We start from the raw sequence: 21,239 nt of genomic DNA, 5'->3' as shown, positions 1-21,239 counted from the left end.
AAAATTCTGTCATGACACATCTCTAGGAATGCTCACCAGCTCTAACTTTTATTAGAAACACTTGATCGGCATCATTCTGCAGAGTGCTCTCAATACCGTGAGAAGGTTTATAAAGGGCTGCTCTTCTTTCCTTGCTTCAAGGCATTGGAAGACCCCCCCATATACAGAGATCCCCTGGCTATCTGGGGTACAGAGAATGTGAGAACTGAAGTCCCCATGCCCCACATCTTCCTCAAAGGTTCCCTGGTCCTGACATTCTCAGAAGACCAAACCTCCTGAGCTAACAGGAGATCCTTATTCATTCTGGTTTGGCTTTGAACCAGCCCACACACTTCTGGCCAGGTCTTCTTGAGATCAAGCGGCCCCAACACCAGTGCTGTGAAAGGTTGCATGAGAAAAGAGTTGTGTGGCCAAATCAGTCTGAGAAATGTTATATACTCTAGCTCTCAGTTCTTGATCACAGCACACCACAATGTGAAGTCTTGACCTTCCTTCAGAATTTCTTGAAATTATTTGACCAACTAAACTCAGATTTGAATAATTTATTGGAATAAATAAACCCAGAAATCTTTTGCTTGGTTTAACCAAAGTAGTTGATAACCCAAAGAACTAGCAGGGAGGACCCATCTATGTGAAATGCTGGCCGACTGGTTTGGGCCATGTATGGCTCAGAGAGGCCCTGATACTACAGCTTGCTTTTGCTCCCCAGGACTCTTGCACATGCGACTGACATATTCCTTGAGACCCTAAAGTCTCTGAGATTAATATCCAACAGGTTACAAGTAGCTGCTAGGCATTGATAATAAATGACTATAACCAAAGATAGCTAAAATTAAAACAGTATCCAGGAAAGCATGGAATAACTTGATGGTCCTTTTATACTTCCTACACTCAGATCCTGTCATCTCTTTCATGATGTGTTCTAGAAGAATAGCTTTTCAGTGGTGCTTAGAGCTTAAAACCCTTTTTGGAAGTAGCCTGATGTAATAGAAAGAACACAAGCTTTGAAATCAGAAAACCATTTGGATCGAACCTGCCATTCACTGGCTAAGAGCAAAAAGACAAAAAGTAATAAGTATTGGAAAGGATATGGAGAAAAAGGAGCCCTCACACATTGTGGGTGGAAAGATAAATTGATATAGCCACCATGGAAAATTGTATGGAATTTCCTCAAAAAGTTAAAAATAAAAATACCATATGATCCAGTAATTCTACTGGGTATTTACCCAAAGAAAAGGAAAACACTAATTCAAAAAGATAGGTACACCCCTGTGTTTATTGCAGAATTATTTACAATAGCCTTGGTATAGAAATAATTGAAGTGTCCACTGATATGTTAATTGATAAGGAAGACACGTGTGTGTGTGTGTGTGTGATGGAATATTGTGCAGCTACAAAAAAAGGATGAGATGTACCATTTGAGACAACATGGATGGACCTAGAATGTATTATGCTAAGTGAAATAAGTCAGACTGAGACAGACAAATACCATATAATTTCACTCCTATATGGAATCTTAAAAAATGAATAAACAAAAAAGAGGCAGAATCAGACCTGTAAATACAGAAAACAAACTGATGGGTGGGCGGGGGGCGGGTAGAATGGGTGAATGGGAGTAGGAGATACAGTCTTCTAGTTATGGAATGATGAGTCACAGGAATAAAAGGCATAGCATAAGGGGTAGCGTCAGTGATACTGTAATAGTGATTTGTGGGGACAGATGGCGGCTACACTTGTGAGCAGAGCAGAATGCATAAACTTGTCACACGGTTATATCGTACTCCTGAAACTGATATAACATTGTGTGTCAGATATATTCAACCAAGCAAGCAAGCAACCAACCAACCAAATCGCTGCCATTCATCTGCTGTATAACCTGGTACAAATTACTTAACTCCTTTGAGTCTTACTTTTCTCATCTGTAAAATGGGAATCTGCTATTGAAAGGAAAATGGGTAAAAGTGCCTACACAGAGTCTGATACAAAGAGTGCTTAACAAACTCTAGTTTCTTCTTCTCTCCTAAAGTGACTTTCCAGTGCTCTTACGACCAACTCAAGGTAGAACTGGGACTAGGACTGAGATCTTCTGCAGCTTTATCTCATGCTTTTTCCCTTGCTGTCTCTTCCCACTGTGGGGACCTGTATCCATTCCCTGGCATTCATTCCTCTGGGTCCTTTTGCAGTGAGGTGCAGATGGAGGTCGAGCCAGGGCTGAGCTGGGAGGAAATTCCTAACAAGTGAGCAGCTCAAAATACTTTAGAGGGTATTTTTGAAGTTTATGCTCCTGTGAAGGGTAATAGAATACAATTGTACCCGAGCTCCCATAATTTCTGGAAGTATATGTTTCCAGTAGATGGCAGCATTGTTTCATTTACTTTTATCTATGCGGTCACCCTGTGTGGTGGTGGCTGGTGATGCTCGTTACAGTTTCACGCATGAAACACCATGAAAGCCCCTTTTCTTCCATTTAGTTTTTTCTCCTTTGAAGAAAGTATTCAAACATTCATGGGTCGCCACCGAGACCTTTTCCCTTTGGGCCAGTGATGATATATATTTATTTATTTATTTGTTTGTTTGTTTGTTTTTTAAGAAAAGGGTTTCCTTGGCTGAGTGGCTGTCCTTCCTGTTCAGAGACTGCATATTCTTTTACAAGTCTGGTCTCTAGTGAGGGACTCTGCCTTCAAATTCTTCCTTCCTTTGACCTATACTCTCTGCAATCTGGCCAAACATTTGTTCAAAAACTCTCATGGCTCTTAGGGCAGAGTTGCTTTGTGTTGGTCTTAAAGGTAGCTCCTCAGGATTTTAGCCGAACAGAAGCTGATCTTTAATCAATGTTCTGCAATGCCTTATAAAGGCGGGATGCAAATAATTCCTCATCAATCCCAGGGCAAACAGACCAAAGGGGGAAGTCCATGCTGCATTAACTTGTAAATCAGAGAGCTTTCAGCTGACCCCTGATGGATTTTCCATATGCTTCCAAAGAGCTGAGTCTGGAAATGCAGAGGTTGAAAGACAGCAGGATATGGAATCTGAAAATACATAAGCGTTTTTGGCCAGGGCTTAGCGCTGACCTCTGTTTGTGTGTTGTTACAGCTGTGTCTTCGGCTACGTCGGGGAGCGCTGTCAGCACCGAGACTTGAGATGGGAACTGCGCCACGCAGGCCAGGGGAGGCAGCGGCAAATCACCGTGGTGGCCGTCTGCGTGGTGGGGCTCTTCTTGCTGCTGCTGCTGGGGCTCTGGGGGGCTCACTGCTACAGGTGACTTTGTCTTTCCCTTGGCATTTTCAACCTCTCTCTACCACCTCCCCAGGGAATGCCTGCCTCCTCGAGATGAACTTCTACACACTTGCTACATTTGTTTAAAGGGGGGGACTAACAGTGAAAAGGAAAACAAGCAATGACTAAGGATTTCACTGCTCTGAAGCCTCAGTGGTTTTGCTTTTCCTTGTTTGGTTCTGGTCTTTGTCAGTATATCTACATTGTTTATGTTTTTTTAAGCGATTTTATTTTTTTGACAGAGAGGGAGGGAACACAAGCAGGGGGTGGAAGAGGGAGAAGCCGGCTTCCTGCTGAGCAGGGAGCCGGATGCAGGGCTCCATCCCAGGACCCAGGGATCATGACCTGAGCCGAAGGCAGACACTTAACTGACTGATCCACTCAGGCACCCCTATGGGGTTGTTACTGAGCATAATGCATTTTTGTATTCTATCTTTTTTTCTTCTATGCATCACCTGCTCCCCACCATAGGCTGGGTAAGTAATTTTGCGTGGCTGCCTTCCACTCAGTCGATTTACTACAAAGTATTAACTCCTGTTCAAAGAATCATTACTTTCTCTCACTTGGGGTTTGTGTTTTCAGTAATTTCAAGGTAAAAGTTAAAAACTGTGGAGCAAAAATATTTATACATTTAATTAAAAGATTACTACATTAAGGTGAAGGGATCATTTTCCATTTTCTTGCAAAGAACTTCATCTTCATCTTTTCCAGTCGTTGTATGTGCTGTTAGAGTTTGTGCTGTACAAAATTATTGAGTCATAACACATTTGGGCAGAGGGGAACTTTGTAGAATTACCTAATTCAGTCTCATCATTTTTTTTTAAAGATTTTATTTATTTATTTGACAGAGAGAGATCACAAGTAGACGGAGAGGCAGGCAGGCAGAGAGAGAGAGAGAGGGAAGCAGGCCCCCTGCTGAGCAGAGAGCCTGATGCAGGACTCGATCCCAGGACCCTGAGATCATGACCTGAGCCGAAGGCAGTGGCTTGACCCACTGAGCCACCCAGGCGCCCTCAGTCTCATCATTTTAATCTTGAAGAACCTATGACCCACTTAACCTATGGCATTAATTCCTGGAATTGTAGGGAAGACCTACACCACCATCTGCAGATGAAAACCAAGCACATTTGCCAGGGCTACCCAACCACTCAGGTGGCAAATGGCATGTATTATGGAGAATTTCAGCATTTGATCCAAGACCTACTTCTCTGAGAGCCCACTGTATCCTAGCATTGTGGTTAAGAGCGTGAGCTCTAGAATCACACCACACAGGGACAAGTCCCAGTCATGCTTAAGGAACACCAGGCACGTTATTTAACCTTTATATTCATTAATTTCCTTTGTTATACAACGGGAACAAAAAACTATACTTACCTCGACTTACTGTAAAACTAATTGAGTTAATTTAAGTAAAGAGTTCAGCGTAGAACTGGCAAATGGGACTTAATGAACAGTGTGTTACCATGATGATGACTTTCTATGAGCGGTCATGTGTCCCTCCAAGTCTGAGATGTTCTGAACCATTTTACACCTTGAGAGACAAGGTTCTCAAGCACAAACTTGAGATTTTTAATTCAGAGGTCCAACAGTAACCATTTCACTTTTTAGCCTGGTGTTGGATTTTTAGGAAGAATATTAAGTAACCAAGATTTATCCCATTGAACAAAATGCCAAAAGAAAAGTAGATACTTGGCAAATAGTGTAGAAAAAATGGAAGCAAGAAAGTCAAGTTCATGTATGTCATAATTATTAAGTACTTTTTCTTATTCTGTGGGTTATTACGTAGTAAGTAAGTTTTATGTTCTGTTGCTGTTCTTCAGAGCTCTGGATTGAAAGCTCTTGTCAGTTTGCTGTCTTTTTGGACTTGGAATTCAAAGACCAGCTTAGTGGGTTAGTGTAGACTTTATATACAAATCAGAACAAGTTTAGCTTCTGATCCCTGTATCCCTAAAATCAAAAGTGATAAGAACATTTCTTCAAAAAAAAAAAAAAAACATAAAACAAAACAAAACAAAAAACCCAAACAAACAAAAAAGCCTCATCAGCACTCTTTCCAGCTTATCCCTCTGCAAATTTTCAGCTGCGTGTTTGACTGCATTCAAGCACTTTTATGTGTTGATTCTGAGAAGATCAAATTAAAATAGCTAGTTTAAATATTGCCATGTCACTAAAGTATACCAATAAATATAGCTCTAGTCTTGAGTTGTTGTTAGGTGTGTTGAACGAATTTCTTTAAAAAGTTCGAATCAGTTATTTCCTCCTTTTGTAGCACTCCTTGCCTGTCTTGGTCAGACTGAGCATTTGACACTCTTTGTCTTGTATATTTTTCAAGATTGTGGAATGAAGTAATTTTTTAAATGTTGTAATATTATTACTTCAAAGAGTTTGATTTCTTGGAAGGACCTACTTGTAAGAAAATCCACAGGAAGTGTTCTGTCACAAACTATAACTTTGTTATTTTGCAACTTGGAACTGTTTCTATTAGCCACTTGATTGAATATTTTCCCTGATGCCTTTGATTAAGAACAGTACAACATATACTCTCTCAGCATCCATTGCAAGAACTCACAGTTCCTTAGAATGGTTTTCACAGCAGTGCTTACCCTCCTTACTACCGTTGGTCAGATATCCTGGCAGGCCTATTTGCCAGAGGGTCACATTCCCTTAGCTGCCACCTGCCCAACATAGCAGCACTGACTTAGCTGCTACCTGCCCAAGATAGCCGCACTGTTTTAGGAATCTTGAGGCTGGCTGGTGGTCTTCACCACCATATTTACTTCATTGCCTTCCGTTAATTGGCTGCTCAATATATCATGTACCTGCCTTTCCCTCTAGAGACTACAGCTCTGGGGACAGGGATCCTGGCTTCATATTACCTCTCCCTCCCTTTACTCCCCTTTCCCTCAATGCATGACACCATGACCTCTATAGACTTTGTTCTTCGTGTTTGTCAAACAAATAAGTATTTATAAAGCTAGATTTGGAGGCGAGAGACCTATTCTACTTCCTAGCTTGGCAACATGAGATAGTATTCTCTTGGGTCCTCCTCTCTGTGTGTTCTTGTGTCTGATGCCTTTGAGTAGGAGAGGGCACCAAAGTAGTGGGACGAGCCCAGGCATCTCACAGAACCTTGGAAAAAGTGAAGTATCTGGAAAGTTGTGCAGAAAAGAATGCTTAGAAAACCCAAAGTTGTGCTCCTAGTTTTCTTGATATTTCTCTCTTAGGCATTTTAAGTACCTACATTTCAGTGGCAAAAGCAGTTGTCCTTGACCTTCACTGAGTGGGCTACTGGTTGTGTTTTGTTTTGAAATTGTCTCACATTTTGGCTTTATTGCAGGACTAAGAAGCTGCCATCAAAAAATTTAAAGAATCCTTATGAAGAGTCGAACAGAGAAGGTAGCAGTAGCAAGCCTACAGACAGCCAGGCTAGGATGGCCTCCTGTCCCCAGCCTTGGGTAATGTGACCAAAGTACATGAAGCAAAAAATTGAGTTCATATGGACCCCAGTTCATTTTTTCTCATTATTTTTCTTCTATCCTGTAGCTTCTTCTTATAATTTCCATTTTTATGGGTTATGTGAGACGTCCTTCCCAGTTATTAGGTAGTCTCTTTCAAATGGATGACTTAAAAGCCCAAGATTGTGCTCTACCTTTCTTTCCTTTTTTTCCCCCTTGTGATTTCTCCTATAGCGGTTTGTTTGTTCATTAATTTATTTTATTGAAATACAGTAGATGCTCTTATCTACTTAAGAAAAAGAAATCTTTTTCTTAAGATTTCTTTTCTTCACATACATTTTAAATGTCTAAATTTCAGCAGCAAATAGTTGCCAGATGTAGCAAATAAAAATAAGGATGCCTAGCTAAATTCATACTTTCAGTGAAGGCTGAAATTTAAATTCAAATTTAACTGGATGTCTTGTATTTTATCTGGCAAACCTATACGTTTGCCAAAAAGCACAGTGATTGGGAAGTTCAAAATGCTTCATAAATTATCCACTTCAGTAACTGATCTTGAAACTGAATAGGGCTAGCTCGAGCTAGGCTAAGCTCCCTTGAAACTGTTGGGATTTCCATTTCCAGACACCTGTCAGGGACAACTTGAGTGGTTCAGTGCATGCCGCTGGTATTATGTGCGGCATGTATTGCACAAGAGGCTGGAATATATGGCAGATCCATGGGGATTGAACCCTGTGGGCTAGTAGGGAAAAGGTTCTTAGGGAGCTGTTTTGGAGGGACAGAGGCAGTGTTTGTTTCCTTCCCAAACCACCTCCCCTCTGTGCTTCCCCTCCCCCCACCAAGAGTAGCTGCCCCAGGGCCATGCTTCTGCCTAGCAGGTCATCGCTGATCCCGCCTCTTAGAGGCATCAGCGTATACTTGTTTTCTGGCTGAAATTTAAACTACAAAAACTTAAAATACAAAAATCAAATAAGAAATGTGAAGTCCTCTTAACTGGCCATCTTAATCTTCAGCAAGTCACTGAAAATCCTGTTTCTTCTTCAGGACACCTAGGGGTTTGGATTACAGGACCTCTGAGATCCCTTCTGTATCTTTGCATTCCCTAAATGTGTGCTCCTGGATGGACTTGCCTAAAGAATGTCCTCAGTTCTTTGAGCCCTCATGACCGTGGACTTCTAAATGACCTATACTGCACCTATTGGTCTATAGGGTGTTTCATTCAGGTTTTGAGTAGCAAGTTTAATTCATGGTATTGAAATCATGGAAAGGAGGGAGAAACAATCTGTATCTAGTTTTTAAAAAACCAAAAACAGTTGCCACTGTCATTAGCAGCTTGTTGGCTCAGAGCTGTGGCAGAAGGCCTCGGGCTGCTGAGCTCAGTCCCCCTGGCCGTCCTAACGGTCCACCGTAACTGTCACCCACACCAGCTGCTGCTGCAGATACAGTGGGAGTGGGAGACAGCCAAGCATCTGAACCAGCAGGAGAAGCAGCAGAACCAAATCTGGTTCCATCAGCTGCCTTCCTCATCTCAGCCTAGGATTCTAGGACCTCGGTTCTTCTGGCAGAAAAACATGTGGCTGGAAAATTTGCAGCGCAGAGGGCTGGATTTTGACTTTAGTCAGAAATAATGGGTATGTGCCCTGAAACAGTGAGTTGTGTATTGATTTGGTAATATGTTGCTGCAGGGAGACCATTAAGGGAGAGAAAGCAGTGAAGGATAATTAGCATTGTGGAAAATAAGAAAATGAAAACACATGTTCATGGGATTCGCCAACATTTCTCTTCCTAATTGACTCCAGTCGTTATTCTTCCTATAATTTTCTCAAAGAGAAATATGACCAGGGAGGTTTTCTTTTTCTTTTTCTATTCCATTTTTCTTATTGTACTTCTGAGTTATGGGCTCCTCCTGGGGAGGGGCCATCTCTGAACCGACAGTGAGCATGATCAGCTAAAATCTTAGGGCAGTCCCTCTGCTGGGTTACTGATTGGTGAGGAAAGACTTTGCAAATTGTACTCTTTGTCCAAGGGCATGAGTTAACTTATAGCATTGATCTATTTTTTTTTATTGGTCTATTTTAATATCAAATCTATCTAGTGTGAGTGAGAGCCAGTGAACTCTGCTCAGCCTGCATTGCAAGTGCCCAACAATCGCAGATAGTACAATAAGGACAAAAATAATTAATTTTTTGACCAAAGAGAAATGCTGAACCTTTCTGGGCCTGCCTTTTAGAATTCTTGTTTCTAAGGTGTTCAACGAAAAAGCATTTTGAGGATCCCTGCAAAATAGTAGTTCTACTAATAGTAGAACCCCAAATTACCAAGAACTTGGTAGCATGTTTAAATGAACTTCATTAACTAAAAACACACACATATTTGAAAAGTTGGAGCGCATACATATATGAGATCTTATTTGTCTGGTCTTGGGGTGATGCTTAGAATTAGGGAATCTAAGGGATTCTTGGAATGCTTAAAGTAAAATGGTGGGATCGTTGGGATCCATAATCCAAAAGTTGGGATTCTAGAATTAGAATAGATTCTCCAGTTAAGTATTGATAGTGCCCATTTGCCTTTATTGACATAAGGCTCCTAATTGAAAACAGAATCTTTCATTAGCAAGAGAAAGAAATTTTACAGGGCCTTCCTTTCGGCTTTCACCTTCCATACAATGAACTTAATGAATCCATAAACTTTGGCTCCATGTATGTTGAGATCATTGATGAATTATAGCAAGGTCCTCTCTCTCCTTCCCTCCCTTGTGTTCTCTGCAGTTTGTGGTGATAAAGGAACACCAAAATCTCAGGAATGGAAGTCAACCCGTGACCCTCAAGGACGGCGAGGCAGCAGATGTTAGCCAGTTCTCCTCTCTGGAGCCAGGTGAGTGGCTGTCTTCATCTGGATCCTGAATGTTTTTCTGAGTCTCATGGAAGTGCAGACACAATAGTTAAACTATGTAGGAGCTATGCGAGTGGCTGGGCTGGATTGAAATGCCTCAGAGCCTTGGAGAGATGCATTTGGATTGGATTCTTATTGTGCACGAAGTGACCATGTTTCCTCAAAACTCTGGTTGCACAGCAGTTTGCTAGATCACTTTGGGCCAGCACACAACTCTTTCTTTTGAATTCGGTGGGATTTTGTGGTCAGTCTTTGGGATCTGTATTGGTAGCTGTAGGTATAGTTCTGGTGAAATTGTAAATGGCTCTAAGAAAATGTGTTCCATGTTCTAGTAGGAAGGTTCCTGTGAATTTAAGTTGATCTGTGGGTCCTCCTGGGGATTTGGGAGTTTTCACATCTTATCAGGGGCCAGCCCTCAGCCAGATGCCAGAGTCATCTGTGAAGTCCATGCAGGCTACTGGGAGAGGATCCATAAAATCATCCTGGGTTCTCGGGCTGCTCTGGGACTCAATCTGTCTCAGGTGGAATTGGAATTAGATACTTTGCAACATAGTACCTTTGCCAAGAATTGCACGATGATAATAAACATCTTTGGCATGGGGCTCAGATGTCAGTTTTATTTCATAACTCAGAGGACAAAGTTGAACATGTTTTGAATTATAAGCTGTTATAAAGTTTCAAAGAAACATTGAACCCATAAAACATGGTTTCTCTGGATGCCTGGCTGGCTCTGTCGATTAAGCATCTGTCTTTGGCTCAGGTCATGGTCCCAGGGTCCTGGGATCGAGTTCTGCATTGGGCTCCTGGCTGAGCAAGGAACCTGCCTCTCCCCTGCTTATGTTCCCTCTCTGTCTCCCTCTCTCTCTGACAAATAAATAAAATCTTAAAAACAAAACAAAGCAAAACAAAACACCAGTTTCTCTGCTGAGAGGGGCTTCAGCTCTGCTTATATTTTCTGATGTCTGACCTTTGTGAATATGCTTGTTACTGGAGCCCCTGGGTGGCTCAGACTGTTAAGCATCTGCCTTCGGCTCAGGTCATGATCCTGGGGTCCTGGGATTGAGCCCCACATTGGGCTCCCAGCTCTTCAGGAAGCCTGCTTCTCCCATTCCTGCTTGTGTTCCCCTTCTTGCTATGTCTTTTAAGATTTTTTTAAAATCTTAAAAAAATATATGCTTGGGGGTGCCTGGGTGGCTCAGTGGGTTAATCCTCTGCCTTTGGCTCAGGTCATGGTCTCAGGGTCCTGGGATCGAGCCCCGCATCGGGCTCTCTGCTCGGCAGGGGGCCTGCTTCCTCCTCTCTGCCTGTGTCTCTGCCTACTTGTGATCTCTGTCTGTCAGATAAATAAATAAAATCTTAAAAAAAAAAAAATGCTTGTTACCCTACTCTCCTCTTCAGATTTCCTTACAGACAGAATGTAGGATTCTAGTTTAGAAAAACTCATTCACATCTGTCTCCTATGTATATTGCCATGTAACCCAAATTCAGTAGAACGTTTTTTTCCCTTGATGAAGGCCTTGGATATTAGGATACACTTAAGAATTGATACAATTTTATATGTAAACTGTTACCGGTGTTGTTACCTGCATAACAAAAACATTTGGCATTTTCAAAAGTTGTTTGGGTTTTGTTGTTAATACTAAAATTATGAGAAAGTAATAGAATGAATATCTTATAGTTGCGTATTTTTCTTGAAGAGCTAAAAGCACATAATTCTTTGTTACAAAAGTAATTCAGTATAGAGGTACATATAATTTTTCCAGTTAACCAGAAGCACAATGATTGGACCAAGGTGTGGTTAAACTCAGAAAATAACTAAGGACTTGGTTAGCTGAGTACACAGGAAAAGATTAGAATATCTCCCTTTTTGCTCACTCTACTACAGTTTGACTCACTCTCTGTGAGCCATTCATAAAACTGTCTCCCAATTTGAGTGATCACAGCCCAATCATGGCCAGCTGTCTCATAAAATGCATGAGGTGAGAGATCCAAAATAGGGAAAGAGGAAAATGAGATAAAAGATTGAGATTGGCTCTGAGCCGAGTCCTTCCCTGCTCCTGGAAAACCCCTTAAAACACAGGCTGTGCTAGTGGTGGATCCATGGAACCATATTCCTTGACTTCAGCCAACACGAGCTGGTGCAGGTTAAGTTAGCATCATGTTGTAGGCAGAGTACCACTCTAGGGACTAGGCAGGCAAATGCATTGGAAACCTGAGCTCTGTTCCCAAGACTCCCAGAAGGGGAGAGAAGTACACAGAGAAAGTCAAAGAGGAATGTCAGGTAGCATTGCCTTTGAATCATCTCATGCAACCAAGAGGAGTTTTTTAGAAATTGGGTCCACATAGTCTGAGAATGGGTTGATTCTGTGTCTCTCTCGTCTTTTGGGCCTACCCTCCAGTCACTGTTATTTGGGCGTCTCTTGCCGGACGTTGTGAATGATGTGAATCCTAAGGTTTCTTTTTCTTTTCATGTAGGCTTGGTGCAACGGACATCATGGAGAAATGAACCCCAGGTGTATGTGGCCACAGAGCAAGGCTGCCGCACTCCACTGTCCAGTGATAGAGGCTCTGGTCCCCAGACAACGGAGCAGAGCTTTCCTCTCCCCTCCTGTGGGGCACAGCCCATTGCTTTGGGGATTGAGAAGCCACATTCTCTCCTATCGGCTAACCCATATGACAACAAAGGGCCCCAGATCCACCACCCCAAAAGAAGCTGACTCAGTGAAAACTAGAATTAAAAGGAAGATCAAAAAGGATTAACGGTGTTGATAGATGGTAATACTTCATCTCAAAAGGTAGAGGGAAAATATGGATTTTGGTGACACAGTCTCTACCACTCATTACCCCTCAGGTCCTGGAGATAAACAGGTAGTCATGATTTTGTTTCTTCAAGCAGTCCTGTTGCAGATTTTTCAAGTAAGAGTAATAGAGAGAATCACTAGGGAACTCACTGGAAACCAAAGTTACTTTGGAAACTGTGTTGACTTCAATAGTTAAGACAGCTAGGTACTTTTCCTCTGCAGCTCCACAAGAAATTGGGCTAAAAGCAGGCAACCACAGTGGTTTGGTCAGTTATAAGATAATTCTTTTTATCTGAACAGAACATTTATCTAAGTCTTACAAAATGGTTAGAATATTAAAATTGCTGGTCTGATACATTGTGGGCATTTAACCTATCACTGGTTTGATCTATGCTGCTGATTTCACAGAATGAATTTTGATAAATTAATTAAAAACTGTATTAACTTAAACCTGATTTCTTCAGAATTAGTTGACTTATTTTTTCTATCTTAAAATCTTTGAACAAAAACATTTTACTTTAAAAAATTACCCGGAGACATCACGTTTCCCAAGCATTACTATTCTTTCCCCACAGAATATTTTTTTAAATGAAAATGGTAAATTTTCCTGTCATATTTTGGCACAGAATTTGTACTTATTTTCAAATATGAGATTTCAAGCAAATTTCTGGATTTATTTTCATTTTGAACAATCGATCTCTTCTAATTATTTCAATAAAAGCACTATGAAACAAACATTTTCTTGTATTCCTGGTTAAATAATAAATTATAGTTTAGGGGATATTCGAGTTGAACCAAAGTGATTTGCCAGAGTGATTGTCGAAGCTTCCTATTGCTATACTCTTAAAAATAATTTTGAAATCTATTGGAACTTTATAAAGTAAAACTTCCTAAGGTCTTCTTCTTCTTCTTCTTCTTTTTTTTTTAAAGATTTTTATTTATTTATTCGACAGACAGAGATCATGTAGGCAGAGAGGCAGGCAGAGAGAGAGAGGAGGAAGCAGGCTCCCCGCTGAGCAGAGAGCCAGATGCGGGGCTCTATCCCAGGACCCTGGGATCATGACCTGAGCTAAAGGCAGAGGCTTTAACCCACTGACCCACCCAGGTGCCCCCTTCCTAAGGTCTTCTAATTAAACCTTGTTCTTGTAGCTAAGACACTGTTATTACACATTATACTACCTAATACAGTAAGTATAGACTGTTCGGGCCTTTGGATTTTTCAGCTTAAGCATCAGCTAGTCCCTTTGCTTACTTTTTCTTGCATTTTTCTTCAACTCCTTAGACTGTGGTCAGTCCAGAAGTCAGCATATAAAGGAGTTGAAGCACATCTCTTCAAGTAGAAACTTAGGAACTTTGGAAAAGGTTTAGTGGTGAGGAGGATAACTTAGATAATTATTCAGTATGACCCCTTTCCCAGATTTATACAAATACAGATTTTTCTGTATTCTGTATAAAGTTTTGCTTTGAGAGTTGATACCCTAAAGGATAAGAAGACCTATTTTTTTTTTTTTCTAATGAGTGAAATGACCTCAGAAAACAATACTCAGAATATTCCCAGCTATGGGGAAATTATATTCCGAGGTGTGAATCTTTTTTCTCCTTCCCAAAATGAGCATTTCTGAAGTTTTCTGGGTGTAGATCTTACAATTTAAAAAAATTTTACTACCTCTTTCTTTTAGAATTTCAATGATAACCAAAGAGATGACATGAGACCACTGTAGCTCATAGCATAACATTATCTTTGAACCAGATACTCCATTTCCTTCAAGCCTTTCAACGAATCTGATACCTCATAAATTGGGACCATGTTAAATCCCAGACCAGGCTGGAACACTGGCTCCCCCATCAAATTAAACAGAAAACGTACTTCACATTTTGCAATCAACAAATTGCCATGAAGAGATGGCTTCCTTTCTTGTGGTTCCATGTTTCTACAAGAAATATCCTCTTTTAAAAATTAATTTTTAGGAAAGAGCATTTTCATCTGAGATGTTTGATTTGCATTTTTCCCAGACTGAATATTTTTATTTCCTAACTCTCATGGTCTCATTCGGCATAGTGCCCAATTGTGATTCTATTTGACTACTTGTCACCTACTACGTATAAAATGAGCATTCAGCCCCCTTCTAGCATCTAATGAAGGCTTAGGACACTGTATTCTTTCAAAACCTGTTCCACATATTAGCCTTGATTTCCAGCTCATATCCTTGTCATGTGAATAAATGATTATTGTGTGATAATAAAAAATGTGTTAAAAGCACTAAATAATAATCCTTAAAAATAATTTTGGGAGAAAAAGAAAATCCCTAGTCATCTTCTTGTTATGTTTTCCTTTTCTTTCTTTTTTTAAGTCTTTAAATAAGAAACCCTAGTTCTATGCATTGTTTCAACCTCAGCTCTTCAAAGTTAGACATGCCTGAGACAATTCTGCCGTTTAGAACTTCATAGGACATCTGTAGCTAGTGACCATATGCTAGCCACAGCATAGCTCCCTAGGAAAGTATGTGGCAGACATTTAGTATCATGTTAGTCATGGACACATCTGAAACAGAAGCATTTAAATTATAAAATGGGAAAATTTCCTAGCTGTGGTCCTATTTTTTCCCTCTACAGCAATATTTGGCCCTTCTGCCACGATTCAGTTTCTGATGGGCCAGAAGAAAATTAAGATGCGTTGCACTCAACAATGAAGACTTCAGGATGCATTCTTCTTCTTTTTTAAGTTTATATTTTAATTTCAGTTAGTTAACATACAATGTTGTATTAGTTTCAGGTGTACAACCTGCACAACCTCATTAGTACAGGTATAGTGGTTCAAAACTTCCATACAGCACCCAGGGCTCATCACAAGTGCCCTCCTTAATCCCCATCACCTATTTCACCTTTCCTCCCCACCCACCTCCCCTCTGGTAACCAGCAGTTTGTTCTCTAGAGTTGAGTCTGTCTCTTAGTCTGCCTCACTTTCTTTTTTCCCCTGTGCTCATTTGTTTTGTTTCTTAAACTCCACATATGAAAGAAATACAGTATTTGTCTTTCTCTGATTTATTTCACTTAGCATTATACTTTCTAGCTCCAACCATGTCATTGCAATGGCAAGATTTCATTCTTTTTATGGGCTGCATAATATTCCTGTGTGTGTGTGTGTGTGTGTGTGTGTGGTGTGTATACACAATATTTTCTTTATCCATTCATCAGTTGATGGACAGTTGGACTGCCTTCATGGTTTGTCCATTATAACTAATGCAGCAATAAACCTTGGGGTACATGTTTTTGTATTCTTCGGGTAAATCCCTAGTAGTAAAATTGCTGGATTGTAGGGTAGTTCTATTTTTAACTCTTTGAGGAATCTCCATACTATTTTTCACAGTGGCTGCACCAACAGTTTGCATTCCCATGAACAGTGCACTTTCCTCACCAACACCTGTTGTTTCTTGTGTTATTGATTTTAGCCAGTCTGACAGGCATGAGGTGGTATCTCACCCCCTGGTAGTTTTGATTTGCGTTTTCCTGATAGTAAATGATAGTGACTATCTTTTCATGTATGTGTTGGCCATCTGTACATCTTTTTGGAGAAATGTCTGTTCATGTCTTCTGCCCAGTTTTTAAAATGGATTATTTGTTTTTGGGGTATTGAGTTTTATAAGTTCTTTATGTATTTTGGATACTAACCTCTTATCAGTTATGTCATTTTCAAATATCTTCTTTCATTCCACGGGTGGCCTTTTAATTTTGTTGATTGTTTCTTTTGCTGCACAGAAGCTTTTTATTTTGATGAAGTCCCTGTAGTTTATTTTTGCTATTGTTTCTTTGTCTTAGGAGACACATCTAGAAAGAAGTTGCTCAGCCAATGTCAGAGATCCTACTGCCTGTGTCTTTTATAAGATTTTAATGGTTTTAGGTCTCACATTTAGTTCTTTAATCCTTTTTGAATTTATTTTTGTGTATGGTGAAAGAAAGTGGTCCATTTTATTCTTTTCCATGTTGCTGTCCAGTTTTCCCAACATCCATTTGTTGAAGAAACTGTCTTTTCCCACTGGATTTTTTTTCTTTCCTTATCAAAGATTAATTAATCAAATAGTTGGAGGTTTATTTCTGGGCTGTTCTACTGATCTCTGCAACTAATTTTATGCCAGTTCTACACTGTTTTGATTATGGCAGCTTTATAATATAGATTGAAGTCTGGAATTGTGATGCCTTCAGCTTTGCTTTTCTTTTTCAAGATTGCTTTGGCTATACAATATCTTTTGTGGTCCATACAAATTTTAGGATGGTTTGTTCTGGCTCTGTGAAAAACACTAACTGGTGTTTTGATGGGGATTGCATTAAATGGATAGGTTGCTTTGCGTGGTGTTTTGATGGGGATTGCATTAAATGGATAGGTTGCTTTGCGTGGTATAGACATTTTAACAATACTTTTCTTCCAGTCTATGAGCATGGAATGTCTTTCCATTTCTTTTTTTTTTTTCCTCTTTATTTATTTATTTTTTTTTAATTTTTTATTTTTTATAAACATATATTTTTATCCCCAGGGGTACAGGTCTGTGAATCACCAGGTTTACACACTTCACAGCACTCACCAAAGCACATACCCTCCCCAATGTCCATAATCCCACCCCCTTCTCCCAAACCCCCTCCCCCCAGCAACCCTCAATTTGTTTTGTGAAATTAAGAGTCACTTATGGTTTGTCTCCCTCCCAATCCCATCTTGTTTCATTTATTCTTCTCCTACCCACTTAAGCCCCCATGTTGCATCACCACTTCCTCATATCAGGGAGATCATATGATAGTTATCTTTCTCTGCTTGACTTATTTCACTAAGCATGATACGCTCTAGTTCCATCCATGTTGTCGCAAATGGCAAGATTTCATTTCTTTGTGCCGTCTTCAGTTTCTTTCATCAGTTTTATAGTTTTAAGAGTACAGATCTTTCACCTCTTTGCTTAGGTTTACTCTGAAGTATCTTAATTATTTTTGGTGCAATTGAAAATGGGTCTCTTTTCTTAATTTCTCTTTCTGCTACTTCATTATTAGTGTATAGAAATGCAACATATTTCTGTACATTGATTTTGTATCCTGCAACTTCACTATATTTATCAGATCTAGCAGGTTTTTGGTGGAGTCTTTCAGGTTTTCTATATATAGTATCATGTCATCTACAAACAGTGGAAGTTTTACTTCTTCCTTATGGATTTGGATGCCTTTTGTTTCTTTTTGTTTTCTTATTTCCATGTCTAGGATATCCAGTATTACGTTGAATCAAAGTGGTGAAAGGGAACAGCCTTCCCTTGTTCGTGACCTTCGGGGAGAGGCTCTCAGTTCTTTCCCCATTAAGGATGATATTTGTGAGCTTTTCATATATGGTCTTTATTATGTTGAGGTATGTTCTCTCTGAACCTACTTATTGAGGGCTTTTATATGGATGTTATACTTCGTCAAATGCTTTTTTTGCATCTATTGAAATGATCATATGGTTCTTATCCTTTCTCTTATTGATATGATGGGTTGTATTGGTTGGTTTGTGAATGTTGAACTGCCCTTGCACCAAGGAATAAATCCTACATGATTGTGGTGAATGATTTTTAAAATGTATTGTTGGATTTAGTTTACTAGTATTTTGTTGAGAATTTTTGGATTTATACTTGTCAGAGATATTGGCCTGTAGTTCTCTTTTTTTAGTGGTGTCTTTATTTGGTTTTGGTATCAGGGTAATTCAGACCTCATAGAGTGAATTTGGATGTTTCCTTTTCTATCTTTTGGAGAAGTTTGAGAAGAATAGCTGTTAACCCTTCTTTAAATGTCTGGTAGGGAATGCCTGTGAAGCCATCTGGTACTGGATTTTTGTTTGTTGGGAGTTTTTCTGGTTTTGTTTTTGTTTTTTTAAATTACTGCTTCAATTTCATTGTTGGCAATTGGTCTACCCAAATTTTCTTCTTGTTTCTGTCTTGGTAGTTTATATGTTTCTAGGATTTTATCCATTTCTTCTAGCTTGTCCAATTTGTTGGTATGTAGTTTCTCCTAATATTCTCTTATAATTGTGTTTCTGTGATTTTGGTTATTATTTCTCTTCTCTCATTTGTGATTTTATTTATTTGAGTCCTTTTTCTTTTTTCTTGATAAGTCTGTCTAGAGGCTTATCTATCGTATTGATGTTTTCAAAGAACCAGCTCCTGGTTTCATTGATTTGTTTTATTTTTTTTTTTAAATTCTATATTATTTATTTCTGCTCTAATAGTTATTATTTCCTTCCTCTGCTTGTTTAAGGTTTCATTTGTGTTCTTTTTCTAGATTCTTTAGATGTAAGGTGAAGTAGTTTGAGATTTTTCATGCTTTTTGAGGTAGGCCTGTCTTGCTATAAACTTTCCTCTTAGAGCTGCTTTTTCTGCATCCCAGAGATTTTTGATCATTGTGATTTCATTTTCCTTTGTTTCCGTGTGCTTTTTTTTTCTTGTTTTATTTCCTGGTTGACCTATTTGTTGTTCAGTAGCATGTTATTTAACTTCCTTGTATTTGTGGTCTTTCCAGATTTTTTTCTTGTGGTTGACTTCTAGTTTCATAGCCTTGTGGTCAGAAAATATGCATGGAATGACTTCCATCTTCTAAATTTGTTGAGGCTTGTTTCGTGGGCTGATGATATGTGATCTATTCTGGAGAATGTTCCATGTGCCCTTGAAAAGAATGTGTATTCTGCTGTTTTAGGATGGAATGTTCTGAATATATCTGTTAAGTCCATCTGTTCCAATGTGTCATTCAAAGCCACGGTCTCCTGGTTGATTTTCTGCTTAGATGATCTGTCCATTGATGTGAATGGCGTGTTAAGGTTCCCCTAGTATTGTTGTATCATTACTGATTACTTCCTTTATGTTTGTTATTAATTGTTTTGTGTATTTGGGTGCTCACATGTTAGGTACATAAATATTTGCAATCGTTACATCTTCTTAGATTGTTCCCCTTATTATTAATAGTATCCTTATTATTATTATTATTATTAGTCTCTTATTACAGCCTTTGTTTTAAAGTCTGCTTTGTGCAATGTAAGTATTGATTGTTACTCCCACTTTCTTTGACATCCATTTGCATGTTAGATGTTCCTACATTCCCTTGCCTCTTCCAGCCTGCTGTTCATCCCATCAGGCACGTTTCTCATTTTGCTTTTTGAGCACTTTATCTCTGCTATCTTATTCCTTATTTCTGTGGTAAGGGTCTCATTCCTGTCTTCTACTCTTTTTGGAAGTCCAGTGGCTATTCTAATGATCATTACTTTAAATTCTCTATCAGGCATGTTACTTATCTGTTTCACTTAGATCTCTGGCCATGGCCCTGTACTGTTCTTTCACTGGAGACAGATTTCTCTGTCTTCTCATTTTGTCTAAGTCTCTGTGCCTGTTGCTATGTGTTAGGAAAGTCAACTACCTCTCCTGTTCTTGAGGGTAATAGTCTTATGAAGAAGAGACCTTGTAGTGCCCTGCATTGTAGTGCTCCCATGCTTTCTAGGGCCTGGTGCTTCCAGGATTGTCTCCAATGTATGCTGTGTGTGGGCTCTGCTATTTTGTCCTGGCCACTTTATCCTTCAGGCCAGCCATCTGCAGTGGCTCTCTTCACCTGTTATGGGCAGTGTTTGGTCCCTGGCCTGAAGGTGGTATGTTTTAGCCAAGTGTGTGCTGGTCTGTTTGTGAAATGAGCCCTGTCATCACCACCACCAGAACCAAGGCTCTGTAAAACTCCAGTTCAGGTGATGGTTTGAATAGGGCTTTGGGCTGGTCTTCTGGGAGAGGGGTCCTGTTGTGCTGAGACTGAGTCTCCCCAGCATGACTGGGAGGGGCAGTTCCAGCAGAGTGCAGGGAGGTGGGGCTTGGTGGTAAGCAAGTTAGGTAGTGAGTGTCAGTGCTGTGCTGGTTCCCACAGGGGGCTCTGTTTTTATGCTGAGGGGCGAGAGAGGGACATGGCACTGCCAGTTTCTTTGTTCCAATAGCAACCTCTCCATGAATGCTGTCTCTCTGGGATGTGCTCTGAGATGAGCGAATAACCTCCCACTGTGTGCCCCAGGTAATCTTCACATCACTGTTTTCATACTGTATGTTTCTGGGCTATTTGCTGGCCTTTTCTCCAATAGCAGCCTTAGTGCCCTCCAAGCTATCCGAGAACCAAGGATGCTGACCTTTAAAACTCCAAACTTTAACTCCCACTGGTTGCAAGAACTCAAGCAAGCCCCTCTTGCTTTCCAAGTCATTTGCTCAGGGATTCCTTTTCTCTTTGTGCTCCTCTGTGTACTAATCTGTCTTTCACCCTTTGCTACGACCATGCTCCCCACCTCCAGCAATGCCATGATCCATTTCTCTCCTAAGCCCATCGCCACACTTCCTAACTTCTTCAGTGTGGCTTCTTCTCTACATTTAGTTGTGTGGTTTGTTTTCCCTGTCTTCAGGTCCATTTCTGGGGTATTTAGGATGATTTCAAAGTTATCGAATTGTATTTGTGGGACGGAGAGAGCCTTGGGTCCTCCTATTCCACCGTTGTCTTCCACCCAGTTGTCAGGATGTGTTCTAAATGAAGAGTTATAAATCCCAAATTAGTGCCCGAGTTATTTGGGTTCTTATTTTTAAATTTATACCACTCATCTGCCAAAATAATGAAAGCATAGTAAAACTGTTATCGTTCAGAACTTTTAGGGAGTTATTTTGGACAGTGAGTCAAATGTTCACAGCTTGGTTTCTTTAGCTCTAAAATGAAGCATTCTTTGTGTGAAAACAACATAAGTCCCAGCAAGCATCAATACTAGTGTTACTACTATTTCCAAGATATTGAGATGTTGTAGGCC

The 21,239-nt window shown here is 40.0% G+C and overlaps 1 protein-coding gene across 1 annotated transcript in view; it reads left to right on the top strand.

Moving 5' to 3' along the window:
- Positions 1 to 13,159, top strand: part of EGF (epidermal growth factor) — a 96,993-nt gene extending 83,834 nt beyond the window's left edge. The window contains exons 21-24 of the mRNA XM_082728179.1: positions 3,094 to 3,258; positions 6,614 to 6,731; positions 9,500 to 9,605; positions 12,099 to 13,159. Coding sequence (XP_082584305.1) covers positions 3,094 to 3,258; positions 6,614 to 6,731; positions 9,500 to 9,605; positions 12,099 to 12,340 — 631 coding nt within the window. The 3' untranslated portion in view covers positions 12,341 to 13,159. The remainder of the gene's footprint in view (positions 1 to 3,093; positions 3,259 to 6,613; positions 6,732 to 9,499; positions 9,606 to 12,098) is intronic.
- Positions 13,160 to 21,239: the final 8,080 nt, after the last annotated feature.

The sequence above is a fragment of the Mustela nivalis genome (genome assembly GCF_964662115.1).
Source record: "Mustela nivalis genome assembly, chromosome: 4".
NCBI classification, from domain to species: Eukaryota; Metazoa; Chordata; class Mammalia; order Carnivora; family Mustelidae; genus Mustela; species Mustela nivalis.
This window is presented reverse-complemented; position numbering and strand designations above follow the sequence as displayed.